We start from the raw sequence: 18,722 nt of genomic DNA on the forward strand, positions 1-18,722 counted from the left end.
CAGCTTAGTGTCAAGATAGTCAGATCATTGTGAGAGATGGGAACTTTTACAAGATATATTACCGGAAGGATGCATTGTGAGGATGAGAAAGGCAGCAAGGACGTGCACATACCTTAGTTCTTTCTAAAAGTGAACCACACTCATATACTACCACTTATTCCCAAAGGAATAATGGGTAGAATACTCTTGAAGACTGACTCTTTGTTAACCTGTCAGGAAGTAAATAAAATCAGGGGTTTTTTTTAACATCAATACATGCTAAAATATTTTTAAAATGTTTAGAATCTCATATATTGATTTGAAAACATTAATATATATGACTAACTTTATGTATAAAAGCATTTAAAAAAGCCTTTTTATTTCATTCAAAGTATGTACATTGGAAGAACTAGCTCTCAGATGTTAAAATTGGAAATACCTCTGGCTCCATGTGATCCATCAATTCCGTGGGTAGGGTGCAGGCTTGTGGAAGAATAAACCAGTTATTTTTTATAAATAACCAAAAAACTTAAGTCACATTTCAAAATCTGAATCTGTTACATAACAGGAGGTAAATCCCACCTCACTAGACAGAGCCTGAATTTCTTTCCCAAGTTACAAAATGCTTGAAAACATAAGATGACGAGACTAACATTGTGTTGAAACATTACATAATAAAAACTGGTATCTGAGATTTAAAAGCATAAAAGGAAATAGAAGGAACAAAGTTGATAAGAAGAGGTCACACAATAGATGAAAATCTAAAATTAAATATTTAATTAGAACTCTGGTTTTGTTTTCAAGGTATGTGGCATTGCACAGGCTATATTACAGTCTTTTATGTTTGTTTCTTTTTTTTTTTTCAAAAGAGAATACTGTTTATTTTTACCAGGCCACTTTAATATTAATACAAGTGTAATAGGATCAGAACTGAAAATCAGCTAAAGATGGTAAATTTTACATTATTGGGAAAATTACAATTTCTTTTTGTATTGTAAAAACATTTATTTTTAACAATTTACCTACATTAATCAAAAAAGTACATCATATTTAATAATTTTACAAATTCTTCATAAAAAATATATCTCTGTACAAAAAGTTCTTTTGCACCTACTTCATGTCACAGCAGCATGTAGTGAAATGGCAGAATGGAATAGTGGGAATGAAAATTAGATTGACTTGGTCATTATGCGGGCGTTCTCCCCAGTCCCCCCAACCCCATCCCCCACTTTTTTTTTATTTTTTAATAACAACTTTTTTGTTTACAAAATATTTTACACAAGAAAAAAAATTATTGCAGCTAGCCTGGAGAAAGGCAAGATGTGTGATACAAGCAGCAGTTTTTAACAGCTTTGAAGCACATAACCTGTTTTTTAAAAAAAATATAGCATGTATTATTAGCCTGTCATAATGATCTGGTCAACGCTGGGGGAAAAGTCTTCTGCATTTATATGAAAAAAAAAAGATTTCCTGGCTGCCATTACCCAGCCACTGCACATCATCTTAAGAGCCTCACTCTGAAGAAGCACCATATCTAAGTGCATGCATACACAGCCCTCTGTATAATAACTTCAGGAGAAGGAGATCCAACCTGAACAGAAGACTCAAACACAGTGAAGAAGGAGAGGAATTTGAAAGGTGTGGGTAGAACTGATTAAACCGCAATACTTTAGTTTTGCTTGGTTTCCAGTGTGAGGCTGCTGCTTAATCAACACTCCAAGCAGACTTAGGATAATTTATAAGTGTGGTCCTTTTGAGTGTCCCTGATCAAAGAGCACTCACTCAGGATAAGTAATTGTTACATTTCCTCTCAAAATGAACCACTGGATAATGGATTCATGGAATCTGGGTGCTCTAATACAAAAGACCAAACTATGGTCTTAACTATCCTCTTTTATCCTCCAACACATTCCTTGGTGGTCATAGTGAGACAGGGCACTGAAGCATACACTGTAATGACAGGAGTAGTACTCATCAATAAAAGCTATGTATTTTGTTTTCAAAATTCCATTTTTTTTTCTGTCATTGCCACTCCAGAAAGAGTTTTAATGCAGTAATGTCAATTTTTAACACCTGTCAGAAACTTTACTCAGACAATATCCTCCTTCCTAGCCCACTGTTCCTACAGAAGCTCTTCATTTGCCAAGCAACTGCCTCTCTGTAGGGGAGGATCAGGATAACTTTTACCTGATGAATGTTCTTTCTCAGAAAATGTGAAGGACTCTGAGATGGGACAGTTAAATGAAACTTACTGCACAATAACTTCAGAAAAAAAAAAAAAACAAAAAAGAAAGCAAAAAACTACAAACAAAATGAACAAGGAACTGACTAGAAAGGATTATTTATTAAATTTTCTTCAGAGTTTCTTGCTCATATAAAGAACATAACAGCTGCAGGCCCTAAAATTATTATGTATTATATTGCTGGTATTTTTCATCTAACAGATGTAGTTGTTAAGCTGACCAAGGGTTACCTTTGAAATTTTTGTTGCATTCTGCAACATTAGCTGAAAAACCTGTTACTGGGCTTATATTACCTTTTTGTTTTGTGTATAACAGCCAGATCTACACACATATGAAGTTCAGAAAAAACTTTTCAACAGGCTTAGATAGCAATAGGACAATAGGAAATTTTGAAGTTCAGAAAAGTAAAACAAAAAAACAGCATCCAAAAAAACAGCCCTGAATTAGAAGAAAAGCAAAACATCTTTCCTGTATATGAACTCAATGTGTATGACTAAAACCAGATTTTTCTTCATTATTTACTATGATTTCCTAATTTTAAAACTCAGTTTAATTAATCTGCCCAACGGCATTTTTGATTGTTTATTTTCATTCAATAAAACCTCTAATTCTGTGCAAACACTAATAATTATTAAACCTTTATATGTATAAATATCTATGTCAAACTGTGTGAGTAAAAAAGCAGCAAGCAGTGTGTTTAATAAAATTTAAAATAAACAAAGCAAAGATAGTTGAATATTTCTCTTTGTTCAAAGTAGAAACTGAATGACCATTTTTTATGGACAATTTGCCCTGTGTTTTTCTATGCTACTGTGATGTGTTTTAGTTCCATGTAACATCAGAAAATGATGTCATATTAAAGGAAAAATGGAAAAAAAATGCAAAGGGGAAGACTGTATTATGAGCACAGGCTCACAGGCTTTATGAGCTATCTAAAATAAATTACTATTCACATTTGTACATGGCAAGCAGCAATAGCTGCTAACCCCCCTGCTGTTAAATAGTATGATACTGACAGTGGTGATTGATGACCAATTTCAGAAGAAAACAATAGTGGCAATAAAAATTTCCTAGAAATGGGCTCTTGTTCTGGCTGAAAGTCTCCAGTGACTTGTAATCATGTTTACAATTAAGTTTAGTTAAAAATTGACAAAAGAAACGTTATCCTCTATAGCACAAGATTTTAACTGGTGCTAAACATGGGGGTCAATTTAATACTCCAAGTAAATTTGTTGTGGAATGTTTTGCTTGGCAAATAGTGAGTGAATGTCTATATACAATGGACAGTGTGTAGAAACCCTGTATATTTTTACCAGTATCTTACTCAGTCAGCCATTACACTCTAGTGCAAAAAAAAAGTTGTGCATTAATATTTTGCTATATTAACGGCTGATTGGGGAATAGGCAAAACCGCCCTATGAATAAAATATATTGTAAGTATTTCTAATTTTAGCAAGATTTCAATGGTAAAGCATTTGCAAGTGTATGCAACCTCAAGGATGGCTGTCTCCTTCTTCAAGAGAGCTTTATTTCTTCAGAATATTCCCGGGGATAATCTGTGGTGCTATCATTTGTCACAGTACTCAAAGGATTTATCCAAGTGCCCAGAAGAACACATTGAAAGGCATTCAGCCGCATACAAATATGAGAGTCTGAGGCATTAAATATGACAAATTGGCATGACTTGGCAGTCTTCCTTAAAGTGTGCCTTGGTTTGAAGCAGATGCAGCCAGGCATTTTGATCCAACTTTAAGATGAAAAAATATTCTTTGTCTGATCCCCCGAAGACTGACACGTTTTTACCAGAAAATTTAGCTGCATGTAGGCTGACAGAAGATGTTAAAGATTACAGCAGCAAAGCCAAGAGAAGGGAAACTGGTATATGGCACCAAAGGAATTACTGCTTGTCCATCAGAGGTATGGCTATGAATCAGTCATATTGGGCACTGAAGGCTATACCACTGTACAAACTGTGTTCAGAGTCGTATCAAACCTCACAGCCTTTGCCTCTGTGGGTTTTAAGTTTGTGTCATACATGGGATTTTCAAATGAAGCTTGTCCATTACTGTTTTCATGTCCAGCATATCCATTGTACTGTACTTTTGGTCTTGTTCTGCGAAAAAAAGACAGGAGATTATTATCAGCAATAAGACATTCTAATATTTCCACTCTGTCTACATACAACAGCAAGCATCCACAATATCTTGCACTGCTAGTGGTAGTAGCCTCCAGGTAAGTGTCTGCAATTCCATTTATTCCAGGTAGATCTCCCACAGTATGTCTTTCTACCTCTGTACCAACAATAAACACTGCTAAATACCTCATCCAAACACCTGTAATCAGATTGATCAAATCCTGACTGATATTCCCATAAATGTTGACAATTCAGCATCAAATGATACTGAAACTAACCAATCTTTTCTTTTTGATAGTGTTTTCTTACCATGAAAGATTTATCAAAATTTCAAGAACATTCACATTTTTATGCAAAGCTCTGTTAGAGCAAATTAAGACAATAATTAAATAACAATAAACCAGAACTGTGCAGTTTTTATGATATATTTAGAAAGTGATATCCTATGATATTATGTACTAATATTTTAAACTTAAATCTCTTAGTATCTATAAGTATCTAAAGAAATATAATAAGTTCAGTATATTGTTTTATACAAGTAATTGTAATAAGGCAAGAAAGGAGATAAAAGACTGCAAAATATGCTTAATAAAACAATTTATAATCTTATTATATAACTTCAGAAAAGGGTTCTGGAAGTCAAGTTCTTCTTATAAAATTATTCTGTTTTGGATAGCAGATGGGGGAAAGCTGTCACTGAAAGTTATCACTAGTGGAAATTGGCAACATGGAAATAATTCTGTTACTAATAAATATTTTTTATGCCTATTTTAATTCTATAACTTCTAAACAATCTTAGAAACTAACTAGGACATTTCCTAACTAAAATTAATTAAATATATTTTAATTTTGCTCAGAAAAATTGGGATGCAGTCTTCATTCCTGAAGTAATCCCTGTCAGCCAGATAACAGCTATAACTGTGTAAAAAAGATTTAACAACCTTGGTTCTAATTAGATGATGTTTGTGTGAGATAGCACAGCCGAAACATCCATAAAATTGTACCCTAAGACCTTCAAATTCTCTGTTACAGAGAGCCTCTAGGGACATAACTACCATTGCATCATTTTGCAAGTTTCATGTTGTTACTCTGATCATTAATGTAATTTCAAGAAAGACCCTCCAAAACTTACAGATTCTGTTCTCTTTCCATTGGAACACCCTTTCTTTTGAAAAGAATAAAGTTTGACCTAAAATTAATTTACCTCACTAATCAACTTGTTAGTTTATTGATGGCAATATGACACTTATATCGCCTCTAAAACCTGCAGTTTAGTGTAAGCAATTCACTGAATAGAGAAGAAAGGGAAAAATATTATTTGAAATATTAAGTTCTGAGAAACATCTCCTATCTCAAATATAATTCAAATGCTGGCAGAACTGCAATGTTGCATCAGCCATACCATTAACAGGAGGATTATAGCTGCTTGTCTAAAGAATGAGATTTATCTCTATTAAATACATGCATATCTCTACTGCTCCTGTCGGGTATTAAAAATTTCACTGGATAAACTACAAAATGTACCCCTATGTCACAAAATTAATTTTTTATGTGTTTGCCTCCCCTTTCTAAGCAATATTCCCTTTTAATTCTATTTCTTCTCCAGGTCCAAATGCCTGGGCATTCATGATGCTCTTAAAGCTCCCCCCACCACTGCAGAACAGGAGCTGTCTGAAAATGTAGGCCTGTAGGCATCAGAAAAGTGTCTTACAACATCAAGTTTGAAGACATAGTTGACAGCTCTTCCTGAGCAGTTTTGTCAACAAAAGGCTATACTACATTTCAGGACATGGATCATTTTTAACTGCAGTTCCCAAGTTCAAGCCCCACGGCAATTTGTTTTTCCCAAACCATCTAATGCTGAGGAGGGCAGACAGTCTCCTGCATTGTAGGGCACTGGTAGACCTCAGATTGTCTGTGTGATTTCTTGCAATCACAAAATACTCTTGGTGTCATGATTATAGTACAAAAGTTTAAAAAGCATGTTCCTGTTATATGCGATTTTGCAAATAGTTCTCAGAATGAACAAATTTTCAGAGGATACATAGATATCAGCCTTCAAACCAGATTTCAGACAACATTGTTGGATTTATTCTATTATCTAGTGACATATAAAAGATTCATATGACCTGAAGTGGTGCCAATTCTTATAGTAATCATTAGCTGACTCAGCACATACTATAAGTAGTTGCATTATGGGCTGTTCCCTCATGGGATTTATGGATTTTTGAGCTCGTATAATTAGTACTAATAAGCTTTTTGAAAGAAGCAGAATACATTCAATTTAATAAGGCATAAAAATGAAAACATAGAACATGTTACCCCAGATTTCAATCTGATTCAGCCTAACGAACCAAGAAGGTTGACAGGTTTTTGCTCCTTAATAGAGCAACTCATTTTTCAAAATGTACACCATTAAGAACTGCCTTCATGGGAAGGCATACTGAACTCCTTCATGGGAATACCTAGAAATATTTGTCTTTCTAGAGCAAAGATGTTCTTAAAAGCTTTTAGCACTGTGTTCTCTAGTTACCTATCAAAATCAAACATAAAAACTTATTAAATTATTGAATAAATAATATTTACAATACCTGTGTTTGTAGAGGTAAAATGCAAACCCTGATAGTATTAGAGCAAAGAATGGTACCAGGATGGCAGCTGCAACTGAACTGCTGTTTGTACCATAATAGTGATTTGAAAGGTCTGTGTCTGCACTTAAAGGACCTGAAATGAAACAAAATGGGCAGAAATAAAATTTCCACATTATCTATGAGGAGAAAAAAAATCCCCATGTTATCTAGCTTATGATGTCCTTTTTATTCAGGAGTTAAAGAAGATGATGTCTTTATCACATAATTATATTTAAAAACTTGAAATAAATAGCATGCAGAATTATAGTATAAATAATGTTATATACATATATAATGTTCATGATATATCAATAACTATCAAAATTATTTGAAAATAGTATTCAGCAAGTAAAATAATTATGATTATTGACATAATAATCTGATGATGACTCAATTTAATAAAGTTAAGCCATATAACTTCTAAAAAACAAATTAATTCTGCAAAAGTATTTATGCCAGCAGTCTTGATATTCATCTTGGAAACAACAAGCAATGCAAGACCAAAACAAACAAGAGCAAGGAAGGAAAAATGGAGGTGACTGCAATAAAACAGTGGCTCTGCTCGGCTCAGGAGCCCTTCCAAGTCTGCACCTGTGTCCACGTCCCTCCAGCAGATGTGGATATAATAGTGCAGAGAACGCAAATGCAGTGGCCTGTGGCATGGCCTCGCTGGGCTCCTGTTGTGGACAGGCAGATAACCTGGACTGTAAAGCATTTTGCAGAACACATTTTTACATCAGTGTAAAGAGACACATCACTAAATTGCTTAAATAGTCGACCACCTTGATAATTCAAAATGTGAACAATGAAAGACAACTTAATGATGAAAAATACAGAAAATTTTATAGGAAAAAATGGTTTTTGCGATCCAACTTCATGTTGCCAGTTTGAACTCACAGCTCTTCAGAAAGCAATATAGGTCCCATTCAAGAAAGGAAGACTAGGATAGAGGAAATGCGCAGAGAGGATCAGGCTTGGACAAGTATCTGTACTTGATATTCTGGGATATTATTGCTATTAAGAGTGGAGAAGAACAGGGGACATTACTGTTTACCTCTCAGAAATGCTCCAAACCACCAGTACAGGGTGTTTCAAACACCACAACTCCCTCATTGACAGCAGCAGCATCAATCAGTCTTTTTAGGACTCTAGTGCAAACCAGTTATACAGTAGAGACATGGCCACTATGCTGATTTCACCAGTCTACTAAAACATCTAAGTTCAAAAACTGAGAAAACAAAAAACCAGAGAGAAAAATAATAATTCTCCTATGATCCCAGGAAGTGTTCAAGGTCAGACTGGATGGGGCACTGGCAACCTGATCTAGTGAGCAATACCCCTGGCCACAGTACGTGGTTTGGAACTAAATTATCTCTAAGGTCTCTTCCAACCCAAATCATTTAACAATTCTAAGATTTCTTGCAGGTCAAGCTCAATGGAAAAGGCAAATAATTTTTTTTTTTCTGTGAGACAAGTTTAAACCATAGATGTTTCAAGTGTCAATATTAAAATAGCTTTGGCACATTTAATTTAAAAAATGTACTAAATTTTAAGAAGTAACTCAGTGGCCTTTAAAATGAAGCCAACCTCCCTAGAATTTCAGTATTGCTACATTTGATCACTTAAAATATGACAAAATATTGCACTAAAACATTTTTCACTGTCTTAATCTTCTGTCATGTGTTAGACTTCTCTACACATTTCTCTGCAGAACTGGTGGAGCAAAACCTTTTCAAGTTAACAAACCTATTATTGTGGTAGATAGGATCATGTTATGAGCTTCATCATACTACTCTCAACATTGAACTCTTTTAGAACACAACCATTTTATAAAAATCTTGGCATTTGGTAATCCAGTACTTGTCCCAAAACTCAACCTGTGGAAATATATTTGGCGTAAATTTATATATTTGTTCTGCACTGTACATGAACTGGACATCCTCTAACTTGTCTCAATTGTAAACAGACAAACTACAGAAGGCCAAACAGTTAATAGGAGTTTTAGAAGTACTGATTTAAATGCTTTCTATTGGTTAGAAGAAGTGACATACTCTAAAAAAAACCCAATCAAACACATTCAGTTATCACTTTCTTCATCCTATACCGCCACAATCTCCAGCTGTTTTTTCCATTATTTGGAGTAATTAATAAAAAATAAGGAAATTGTCAAATTCATTGAAGTCAACTTACACCAAAAAAAATCTGGAATTAATATTCAAATTCTTATACAAAATTCAAATAGAAATATGTGTGATTAATGAAGTCTTAAATTCTATCTCAAAGCTATTATCATGCCACATACGATAGACATATTTTAATGTACAAGCAGCAGAAAAACTATAAAATTTATAAAAAACAATTTTCAGTGTGACTTTTTTGGTTTATTTAGTTAATTTTAAAAAGTATTGTGTAGCTCAAGATTTAAAATCAGGCACAAATTTACACAAAAAGAATTTCTTTTAAGTTATCTATGTTGGATAACTGATTCACATTTAATACTTTACATAGGACTTCTAGTGGAGATAATCACATATTCTATATCTCTACAGTTTTTGAAGTACCACGCTTAAGGTAACAAGCTAGAAATTTTTGACTGAAGTTTACAAGCTTTAATTGGAGAGTTTCAGCCTTGAGTGGACCAGGTTCAGATTCTGCATTGCATGTGCTTTTCATTAAGAAAAAAACCTTCACTGCAGTTTTGGATAATCTGAATTTCAGTCATGTATGAGATCAGTATAATTTCAACATGGTCTGGTCTACTCATCATAATAATTTTCAGATCTGTTTGTGATTAAACATATCCTGATGTGAACTTTCTCATTCTCCTGACAGCATTAGTATTGTACTGCCCAAACTAAGGTAGTAATTGCTACCACATCTAAAAACAGAAAAGTGGAAATACCTAAATATACATACAAAATGTATGCAAAAGATAATTTTATTTATTTTTCATTAAAACAGCCATATCTTGCTACTGGGAAACGTGTTATTTAAAAGAGGGATGTTAAGTAAGATTATAAATGTTCTTGGGATTTTTTTAACAGTTCATGTAATAACTGGGCTTTAGCCTCCTAAAACAGCAGCAGTCAGCTGAATTCAGATTTTGATAACACACAGTGAATTCATTAATGTACAAGCCGTGTATTTTTATTCTTGAGGTGATTGAAAAGTGTTGTCATTTATACCTAATAGAAAATAATACTTTTTAAAAGAAAATACAGTGCAACCTGATCTCATAGTGGCAATCCTGCCCTTCTGACCAAAGCCATTCCATGAATCTCTGATTAAAAAATATTTTCTTATCATTATGTGGATCTATCATATGCACTTCTCCTTTGGCTCCTAGCTCAGTGTTTCAGTTGACTGGCATCTGTACAGCATGGCTCAGTCTTACTAAGAGAAATGTTGCTCAAATCAGAGAAAATGTGACAGCACAAGCCAGGCAACATTAAGAAAAGTAGAATTACATGCCTAAGAGTAATTTCTGAGTCAAGGATGGTTAGCAGGACAAGGATTTAAGAGAAAAAAAATACCAACACAGAAAGAAAATCAGCAGCTTCCAAGGAACAACATAGGCTGGAGCTTCTTCACCTGATTGAACCTGCTGGACAGCAAAGACTCTGGATAGGTGCCTCACTGGGTGTAGACATGTGTTAACAAACAGTTCCATAGCTCATTACTCCAGATATCTGTTTGTGCTTTAGCTAACACACAACAGCTCTGTACTCTGGAGCTCTTGTGGAGCTCTCTCTGGAGCTCTCAGGGTACTCTTTCAGTACCCTGTTTAGATGTAGAGTTTTCTTGTGAATGATGAAGTTCTGTGAAATCATCTGGAGAGGAAGGACGATTTATAGAATGAAATTTAAAATTCACATCTCGTGATATTCAACACTTTTAAGAGTTGATTAATTTTCCAGTAATGGATGTGTATTTCACAGACATTGATCTAATATAACACAGATGCAAATTAATTATGCATATTTCGTTTTTTGTTAATATGTTATATCAATCTAGACAAGTCAAAAAGTACTTAGAGGAAAGAAAAGAGGTGGGTCATTTTATTTCTCCAGAGAAAATAAATATAGGAAAATAATAATTTTGTGAAGAAGGTTTCTCTTTTCACAAAGTCACCTTTTTACACAATTTTAGAAGAAGTGTCCAGATTGAAATGAACAGATTTTAGAATAAACATCTTCTATAAATTTAGTGTTGAGGCATAGGCACTCAGCAATTGCTGAAACTGAACTTAGCCACAGACTTGCATCCTTTAAAAAATCAAGTTGCTATAACCTAACAGCAACTTTAACAACAAAAAGCCCTCAGAAATTAGATTACTGGACAAAAGAGGTTAAATAATTTAGTGTCACAACTTGGGCCTTTTAAGAAGACTCAGGTACAGTTCTAGTTCTCTAAACAGACTTATAACAGATCTCTTTGTCCTTTGCATTGTTTTCCAAGGCTAGAACCAAATTGCTTCTGAGAGAGGATTAAAAGTACTAAGAAAGAAAAGTTCTTTCTGTTTTCATGTCACTAAGTTTGAAGAATGAGCATACTCAGTTGTTTGATTGCTGTATGAGTCATTCATTTAAGAGCTGGACATGATTTTCCTTGCGGCTCCCCTCCAACTCAGAATATTCTGTGATTCTGTGATACCCACTGAGACCAGTCTTTTTCTAGCATTGTGTTATATAAAATTATTAATAAAATACCTTGGTCTTTACCATTTGACCAAGTAGTTCTCCATAAATGCTGCCTTTGAAATATACTTGCATATGGAGAATTTCGCACTGCTTTATGTATGCACCAGTTTATGTATACTTTTGGCTTACTGTAAAGGCAGTAAATAATTAAACTGAAAAATCAGAAATATGTTAAGTCTTCAGACAGAGGATATATGAGATCATCATTTCAGCAAAATATTCATGAACAGAATAGGTTTAAAAACAAAAGCAAATTACACTTGAATATAAGAGGGTATTGACAAATATGACGTGTATTGGATGGAAATTTGCTGTTTCTTTTTAGCTCTTAATTATTCAATAAAGAATAAGCAATTTACAGAAAATCAGCGCCTATTTAGCAATCTTGTAAAAGAGATGGTGTCTGCATTTGCAGCAAGCTCTCTACCACGATGTCAAAGCTGAAGATGAGAGGTCCTCACTACAGGAATGCAGGATTAACTTGGACACTCCAGCTCCTTACTAGCCTTATACAAACTGATCTCTTATATCACAGCTCTAAAGGGTGATGTCAACAATATTGTCCACTACTGTAGAATATATCCACTGGAGAATTCTCTAACTGGTTAACTTTCTGCTTATTCTTCAATTACCACTATGAGTTATTAATTTCACGTAGAATCAAGCTTTTATTTTAGGTAGCTGGCAAACCATGGATATATTTTTTGACCTTGCTTAAAATAATAGCAAATACAAATATACATTCCCCCCAAACAGAAAAAACAAACCACATTCTTACTGTTTCAAGATAACAAAGGCTGCTTAACAGAAACATGTTTGAACAAATGTTGATGCTCTGCTTTTACAGTATGATAGCTAAAATCAGAAAGCAAAAGCACCTTAGATATACTGTAGTATAGATCACATGAAAGTACCGGCAGCCACATAATCTGTCCTACACAAGAGTTTATTCTGAAGCTTGAATTTGTATTCGGCTTCAATAATTGGCAGTTCTTAGGCTGGGACTCTGAAGAGATGGGTTTCTGCCCCTAGTCACTAAACATACTTAGCAATTTAAGAGAGGGCCAAGATGGGCAAATCCACAGCATAACTGCTATTACAGTACTTAATAGAGCAAACAAGTACAAAAGCGATTCAACAGAATTCTAAAGAGCACTGAATACAGCAGCAGTGAAGCTAGTGGAACCAAGGCAATTTGTAAAAAGTACATACAGTCTGTCATAGAGATATTGGCTAGGCTGTCTCCTCTTCCTAAACCAGTACTTTTCTGTGTATATACTGTGCTTTGACCACTTTGCTGTAGTTCCAGGATTAGGAAATGCAGATGCCTACACTTAGTATTTGCCAAAAATGTATTATGAGTGAATATTTCATAAGTAAATACTTTAGTTTTTATGATAAAATTATTTTATGAGCAAAATAACTAGTCTTATACCAGCTGCTAGAGCACTTGAACCCATAGCTGTAATACAGACCTCAGACACTTATTTAATATTTTTGACAGGAAAGTAAATTTCTGTCCAAATACACATACATTCTGAAAACATTCACCAGCAACAGGGACTCTCCAAATGACACTGTTAAAATTAGGGTTGATTCTGCCCTTTTAATTTCTTATATGATTCTGACTACAATTTATATATTTAAGCAGGAAATGTGTTCGCATTGCATAATATCCCTGGTACTTTCAAAAACAAATGCAAGTGCTTGCAATGGCATTCTCTTTAAGAGCATCCTGTAATTATTAGGTTGCTACACTTGAAAACCTGTGATAGTAACATGTTAAACAGATTTAAATTAGGATTTGAACTGTATATTTCAAATATGCATATTTGGTTATGTTTTTTAATAGGAGTAGTGTAAAATAAACATGCCTTCTTCATCTAAATAGCTGAGTAATTCTTTGAATTCATTCTTGCTAGACCCCAAAAGATGATACATATTTAAGATCTATAAAAGCATGTACCTTGTCTTTGGAGCATAAATTTTCCAAAGTCTTTTCCATGTATATCACCTTGATAAGTAAAAACTCCTCTTTCAAGCCCTGAGGATACCTAGAATATGTTAAAACAGAAAAAAGGATTTCTGAAATTAATAAATAACATTTAGCCAGTTTTTTGTGACTCAGACTAGATAATATGGAGCACAGATTTTCACACTTAGCCTTTAAAATAGTAGCGACTTTTCTATGCTGATACAATATTTATCATGGCAAACTTTTTTTTATTTATTTGCAATGGTATTCAAAATAACACCTGGAATGTTTTAAAAATACCTAATGTATATAGCTGGGTTTTAAAATTCTTGAAATGCCATACTCATAATTGAATTGGTATGCAAATATGGAAGCCTGCTGAATTGTCAGATTTAAGTTATTTCCATAGAAAGTATCATGAGGCAGAAAGAAGAAATGCAAAATGGAGAACACTATTTTCCTTCAAGATTAGGTGTACTTTTATTACAGTGAGCTATTTACAAAACCAAAAAAGGACAATATTACTAAGGGTAAAATTACACTCCCATCTAAGGAAACAAGGCAAAACCATGGCATAATATGCTGATTCACTCCTCCTTCCCGTTTATATACTAAAAATTCTAATCAGAGTACAGTAGATAGAAGTTTGTATACATATTTCTGAAAGAGAGTGGCAATCCAATCTCTACACTGAGATCCAGAGTCCTGGATTACATATTCATAAGACAAAAAAATGGATATATTTATATAGATAATCATAAATTACTTCAGAATTTAATCTCAGTCATCTTTATCCATGGCAACCTGGGTACTTACATAACCATCTAGTGCCCAGTTGTCGTTTTCATACTTGCTCACAAAAATGTCACTTGGTCCCTTAATTTGAAAAGCTTTCAAGAGCAGATGGGCTTCTTCCTTCTTGTAAACACCTATTAAAATAAAGGAGGCAAGACATACCTTTTAAACAAATTTTCAACCAGTTTGTTCAAATACCCCCTAAAATCTAATTATGTCACTTTGGAACTAAAACAGTTTGTAGAAAACATTCTGTAATAAAAGAATTTTGTAACATGAAAAACCTCAAGATTTAAGGCTGGATCTTATTTAACTGATCATTTGCCTCACCATACTTGATAAGAGTATGCAAAGATAGATTTGTATAATTTAATTTTATACAGAATAGGGCAGTTGCGTTTTTACGCTGTATTTCAGGAATTCAGATAGAACTACTTTCCTGGAATTTCCTTGATCTGGGAAAAATTGGATTTTAGTGACATCACTACAGTATATTGCTACAGTAGATATCAGTATTGCAGTAAAAGAAAATTCCTCTTTGGCAACCAGCTACTGCAGTTCTCTCTGAACTCTTGACCTTAAAATATAGAGATAGCTGATAATGTTCTTTTCAACAGAACTGTGGTGAAAGGCTAATTCTGAACTTCAGTTACATTAGCAAAAATGAATGCATGATATTGATTATAAGATATGCATAATTTATGATGTTATTTAATTATCTATGCCTATATTATGCTATGCCATTATTAATACCACATTGTTTTAAGGTAGATATTAATCAATATTGATTAATTGAGCTTTCCAGTTTTGCAATTCTTAATATGCCTATATACATTTTGTCTGCTACTTCAGTATTTCCTGTGAGTTCAACACACCAATGCTATCCAACAGTCTGAGATTAATAAATCCTTCCTCAATATCTATTTGAAATATAATGGCTTAAATAGATGGGCCACCGCACATGAAGTGACAGAAGCTGAGCAGACCATTTCATTAAAGCGTTTCCTTTTGCAAAAGAAAATTATTTTTAGCAAAAATACAAAGTCTTTGTTTCATTTTCCATTTGAATGAAAATGCATCAAAACTGAACAGATTAAAAAAAAAATTAAGAACTTTAACACCAAATTCTGAACCTACCTGATAGTTTGAGCTGTATGTTGGATGCCTCAATGAATGTGGCATTCACTTTGCTGCTTGTAGTATTGAACCAATCAACAGTGAGAGTAGCAGGCTGTCTTTTTCCTGAATATTCATAAAACCCTTTCCATAGCGAATTTATAAAAAACACATCTGAAGGAACTAAAAAGAAGTGGGGACGGAGCGGGAGAGGAAAGAAACGAAGAAGTAAATTACAGTGGAATAACAATCTTTCTAGCCATACTTATGCTCATAATTTTTTTAGAAATCAATACACTGTTCTAAGGAGGTATTGTAGCAAAAATTTAAACAATAATACAGACAATATATCTAATAACCTTTCCAGACAATTGCCTGTAATATACTACACCTGTCCATCATGGTACACGTTCTCAAATAACTTCACACTTTATAGCTTGTGTGATTCAGCAAAAGACCTCAAGACTATGAAAAAAAATAGACTCCTCCCCTAAAGCCCTGCACCATTAAGGTATGAGGAAAAAAAAGAAAAGGTATTCTGAAACCAGAGATTCCTGCAAGGAAACACTGTCTTAGTCCATCCCTTTTGTTTCATGGATCTATTGAAGCAGCCCTGTATAATTTTGAACTGAGTATGAATGAATATTCAACTGAATTTACTGAATTTCTGGTACAGTTTTATCAGTCATTTTTGGACTTCAAAGCTTTTCTCCATACAATATTACTGCACCTATGAACAATGAAGTTTTTAAAGAATGAAACTTTTTTAAATTTAAAATAAACTGCCGTTTCTCAACAACTGCAGTTTGAACTATCTGAAGTAAAAATCCTAAAATATGAAGCATGAATTATTGGAAGCATATGCATTTGGATTATTTATTTTATGTGACTGGTATCTTTCCTCTCTACAGAAAAAAATTATTTAGGTATTAGATGTGATATTTTAAATAGTTTAACTAACCACATCATATAGTGACAAAATGACAGCCCTAGCAAATATTAAAATTCACCCTTACTATCCATGACCACTACAAATGATACTTTCTAAATAACTAAAGACTGACATTAGAAGTGTTTTAACACTCTTCTCATTAAAATCTTAAATTAAATAATTGCTTTTTTTTTTTTTTTTTTTTTGCATTTTGTCAAACTCTGAGCATATATAAGCAGCTGTCTTCATTGAAGGAAATTCATCAGTGCAGGTATTCTCTGTATCCATTTTTAAAAAATCCATGGCTATTTCCTCCTCTACCTAATCATTTATTGCAAAAATGAATAAAGAAAGAAACCCAGAGCAATAATTCTTGACATGCAAGACATCTGAAAATCAGAGAGCTGATTAGCTGTTGAGTAAAGGATAAATAACTTCTTCCATATCTTTTGCCTTAAAGTCATGCAAAAGTCACAAGCAAATGTTCAAGATCAATGTGGAATGATTTGAAAACATCATTAGCATGTTATTGGTTCTGTCACTGGATTCTAAATGAACAGAGAACTATTAAATGCCTTTGAGCATAATGGCTTTGAATAACTGGAAGTGATCCATTTCCTAAGTAAAAGTCAGTGAGGCTTTACACAAAGTTACCTCAACTTACTACCAAAAATCTGTAGCATTACATTTCAATTGGTATGTCACAGTCCTTAGAATTTGTATAATTTCTGCAAATACATGGATTCTGTAAAGGGTCTTTCAGATTCTTCTCCCTACTCATTTCTTCTAAAATAGTGACATACTTAAATTTGAAACTTGGTATTCTAAAAAGAAATATTAAAATTATTTTTATTTGTCTATATTTTTAACCAAAGTTGTGTGCCTGACATATTCCAAAGAAGGAGAACATCTACTATTAGTGGTATGACCCAGAGAGGTACTATGTAAGACTTTTATAAAGGATGCCATACTTTTATAAAGGACTCCATACTTTCACCACATTCCATCTTCAGAACATAGTTTGTCTAACAACTATATCAATAATAGCTGTTAAGCTTTTCAAAATAGTACTACTGACTCAGTATTTACAGAGTTTGCATTTGCAGATGAACAGAATCAGCAGGGGGGAAAAATTGTATTACTGCTTCCCCAGCCATGTTTTTTTAAACATTAAAACATAAGTGCTGCAGTCCCCACGGATGCTGCTTTGGAGAGGCGCTGAGACGATTGTGCTGAGCACTTACAAGGTCCCACTCCCTGTGGGCAAACGCAAAATAGTAGAATGAACTGGCTATTAGTATTCTAATCCTTCACTGACTGCATTGATTGTTCTCAGGACATGACAATTGGGAAATCCATGGCTACTCATTAAAACAGCTTCCTAACTATTATTTTGAAGACTATACAAAGCAGTGAAAATAGTGGAAACCAAACAGAGTAATACAGTTCTTAATTCTCACATGGATATTGTAAGAATCCTTTAGTTGCAACTTAGTCATGTAAAAATGTTTACTATTGCTTATGAAGACATTAGCTCTACCAAAAACCCAAATAAACAAACAAACAAACAATCAAAACCCCAACAAACCAATAAATATAACTTGCATTCAGTTGTCTAAGGGCGAAAAACTAAAACATGAATCTATTCTGTTACAGAAACTGTAGTTTACCAATGTTAACTTAATTCTATTCAAAATACAGATAGTAGCAAAGCAGATTCCATCAAAAGTCAACATAACAAGGTAAAGAAAGTGTTTCAAAATACCTAATGTTCTATAACAAAGAGAATTAACAATTTTAAACCACATAATAATAGTGCACAGCTGTTTTTTGAAAATGACTTAAAACTTTTAATTACTGGTATTTGTTACAGTTTCACTTTTCTGTTTACTATTATTGGCACTTTCAATAACAGCATTTAATTCTTTTTTAATACCTTTTAAATAGTATTTATAAAAACTAGTTATAAAGGACATGATATTATGTGAATTTATACTGACACTCTGCATAGTGAATATATTTGGAAACTAGATCTACATTTTAATTTGGCACTGAAACTTCAAAACCTGCATGGTAGCAGAGCAATGCATACCTTAGGAGTTTGGTGAGGTGAAGCCTCCAAAAAAGGAAGACTGTATATTGATTACAATGAACAAACACTATATCTTCTTTTATTGTGAGTCTGTAGAAGTAATATGTTTCAGAAGAACTCATTTATG

At 33.5% G+C, this 18,722-nt stretch overlaps 1 protein-coding gene across 2 annotated transcripts in view; it reads right to left on the reverse strand.

Annotated features, from left to right (window-relative positions):
* Positions 1 to 1,214: 1,214 nt before the first annotated feature.
* The window catches only part of CSMD1 (CUB and Sushi multiple domains 1), a 1,069,501-nt gene continuing 1,051,993 nt past the window's right edge, over positions 1,215 to 18,722 (reverse strand). For both annotated transcript variants that reach the window (XM_054280127.1, XM_054280126.1), the window contains 5 exons: positions 15,594 to 15,755; positions 14,478 to 14,590; positions 13,653 to 13,740; positions 6,948 to 7,080; positions 1,215 to 4,335 (listed from right to left, as the gene is read on the reverse strand). In XM_054280127.1, coding sequence (XP_054136102.1) covers positions 4,176 to 4,335; positions 6,948 to 7,080; positions 13,653 to 13,740; positions 14,478 to 14,590; positions 15,594 to 15,755 — 656 coding nt within the window. In that variant the 3' untranslated portion in view covers positions 1,215 to 4,175. The remainder of the gene's footprint in view (positions 4,336 to 6,947; positions 7,081 to 13,652; positions 13,741 to 14,477; positions 14,591 to 15,593; positions 15,756 to 18,722) is intronic.

This window comes from Melozone crissalis, unplaced genomic scaffold, assembly GCF_028551555.1.
Source record: "Melozone crissalis strain CALT ecotype California unplaced genomic scaffold, PUWL_Pcris_2 ptg000027l_1, whole genome shotgun sequence".
Classification (NCBI taxonomy): domain Eukaryota; kingdom Metazoa; phylum Chordata; class Aves; order Passeriformes; family Passerellidae; genus Melozone; species Melozone crissalis.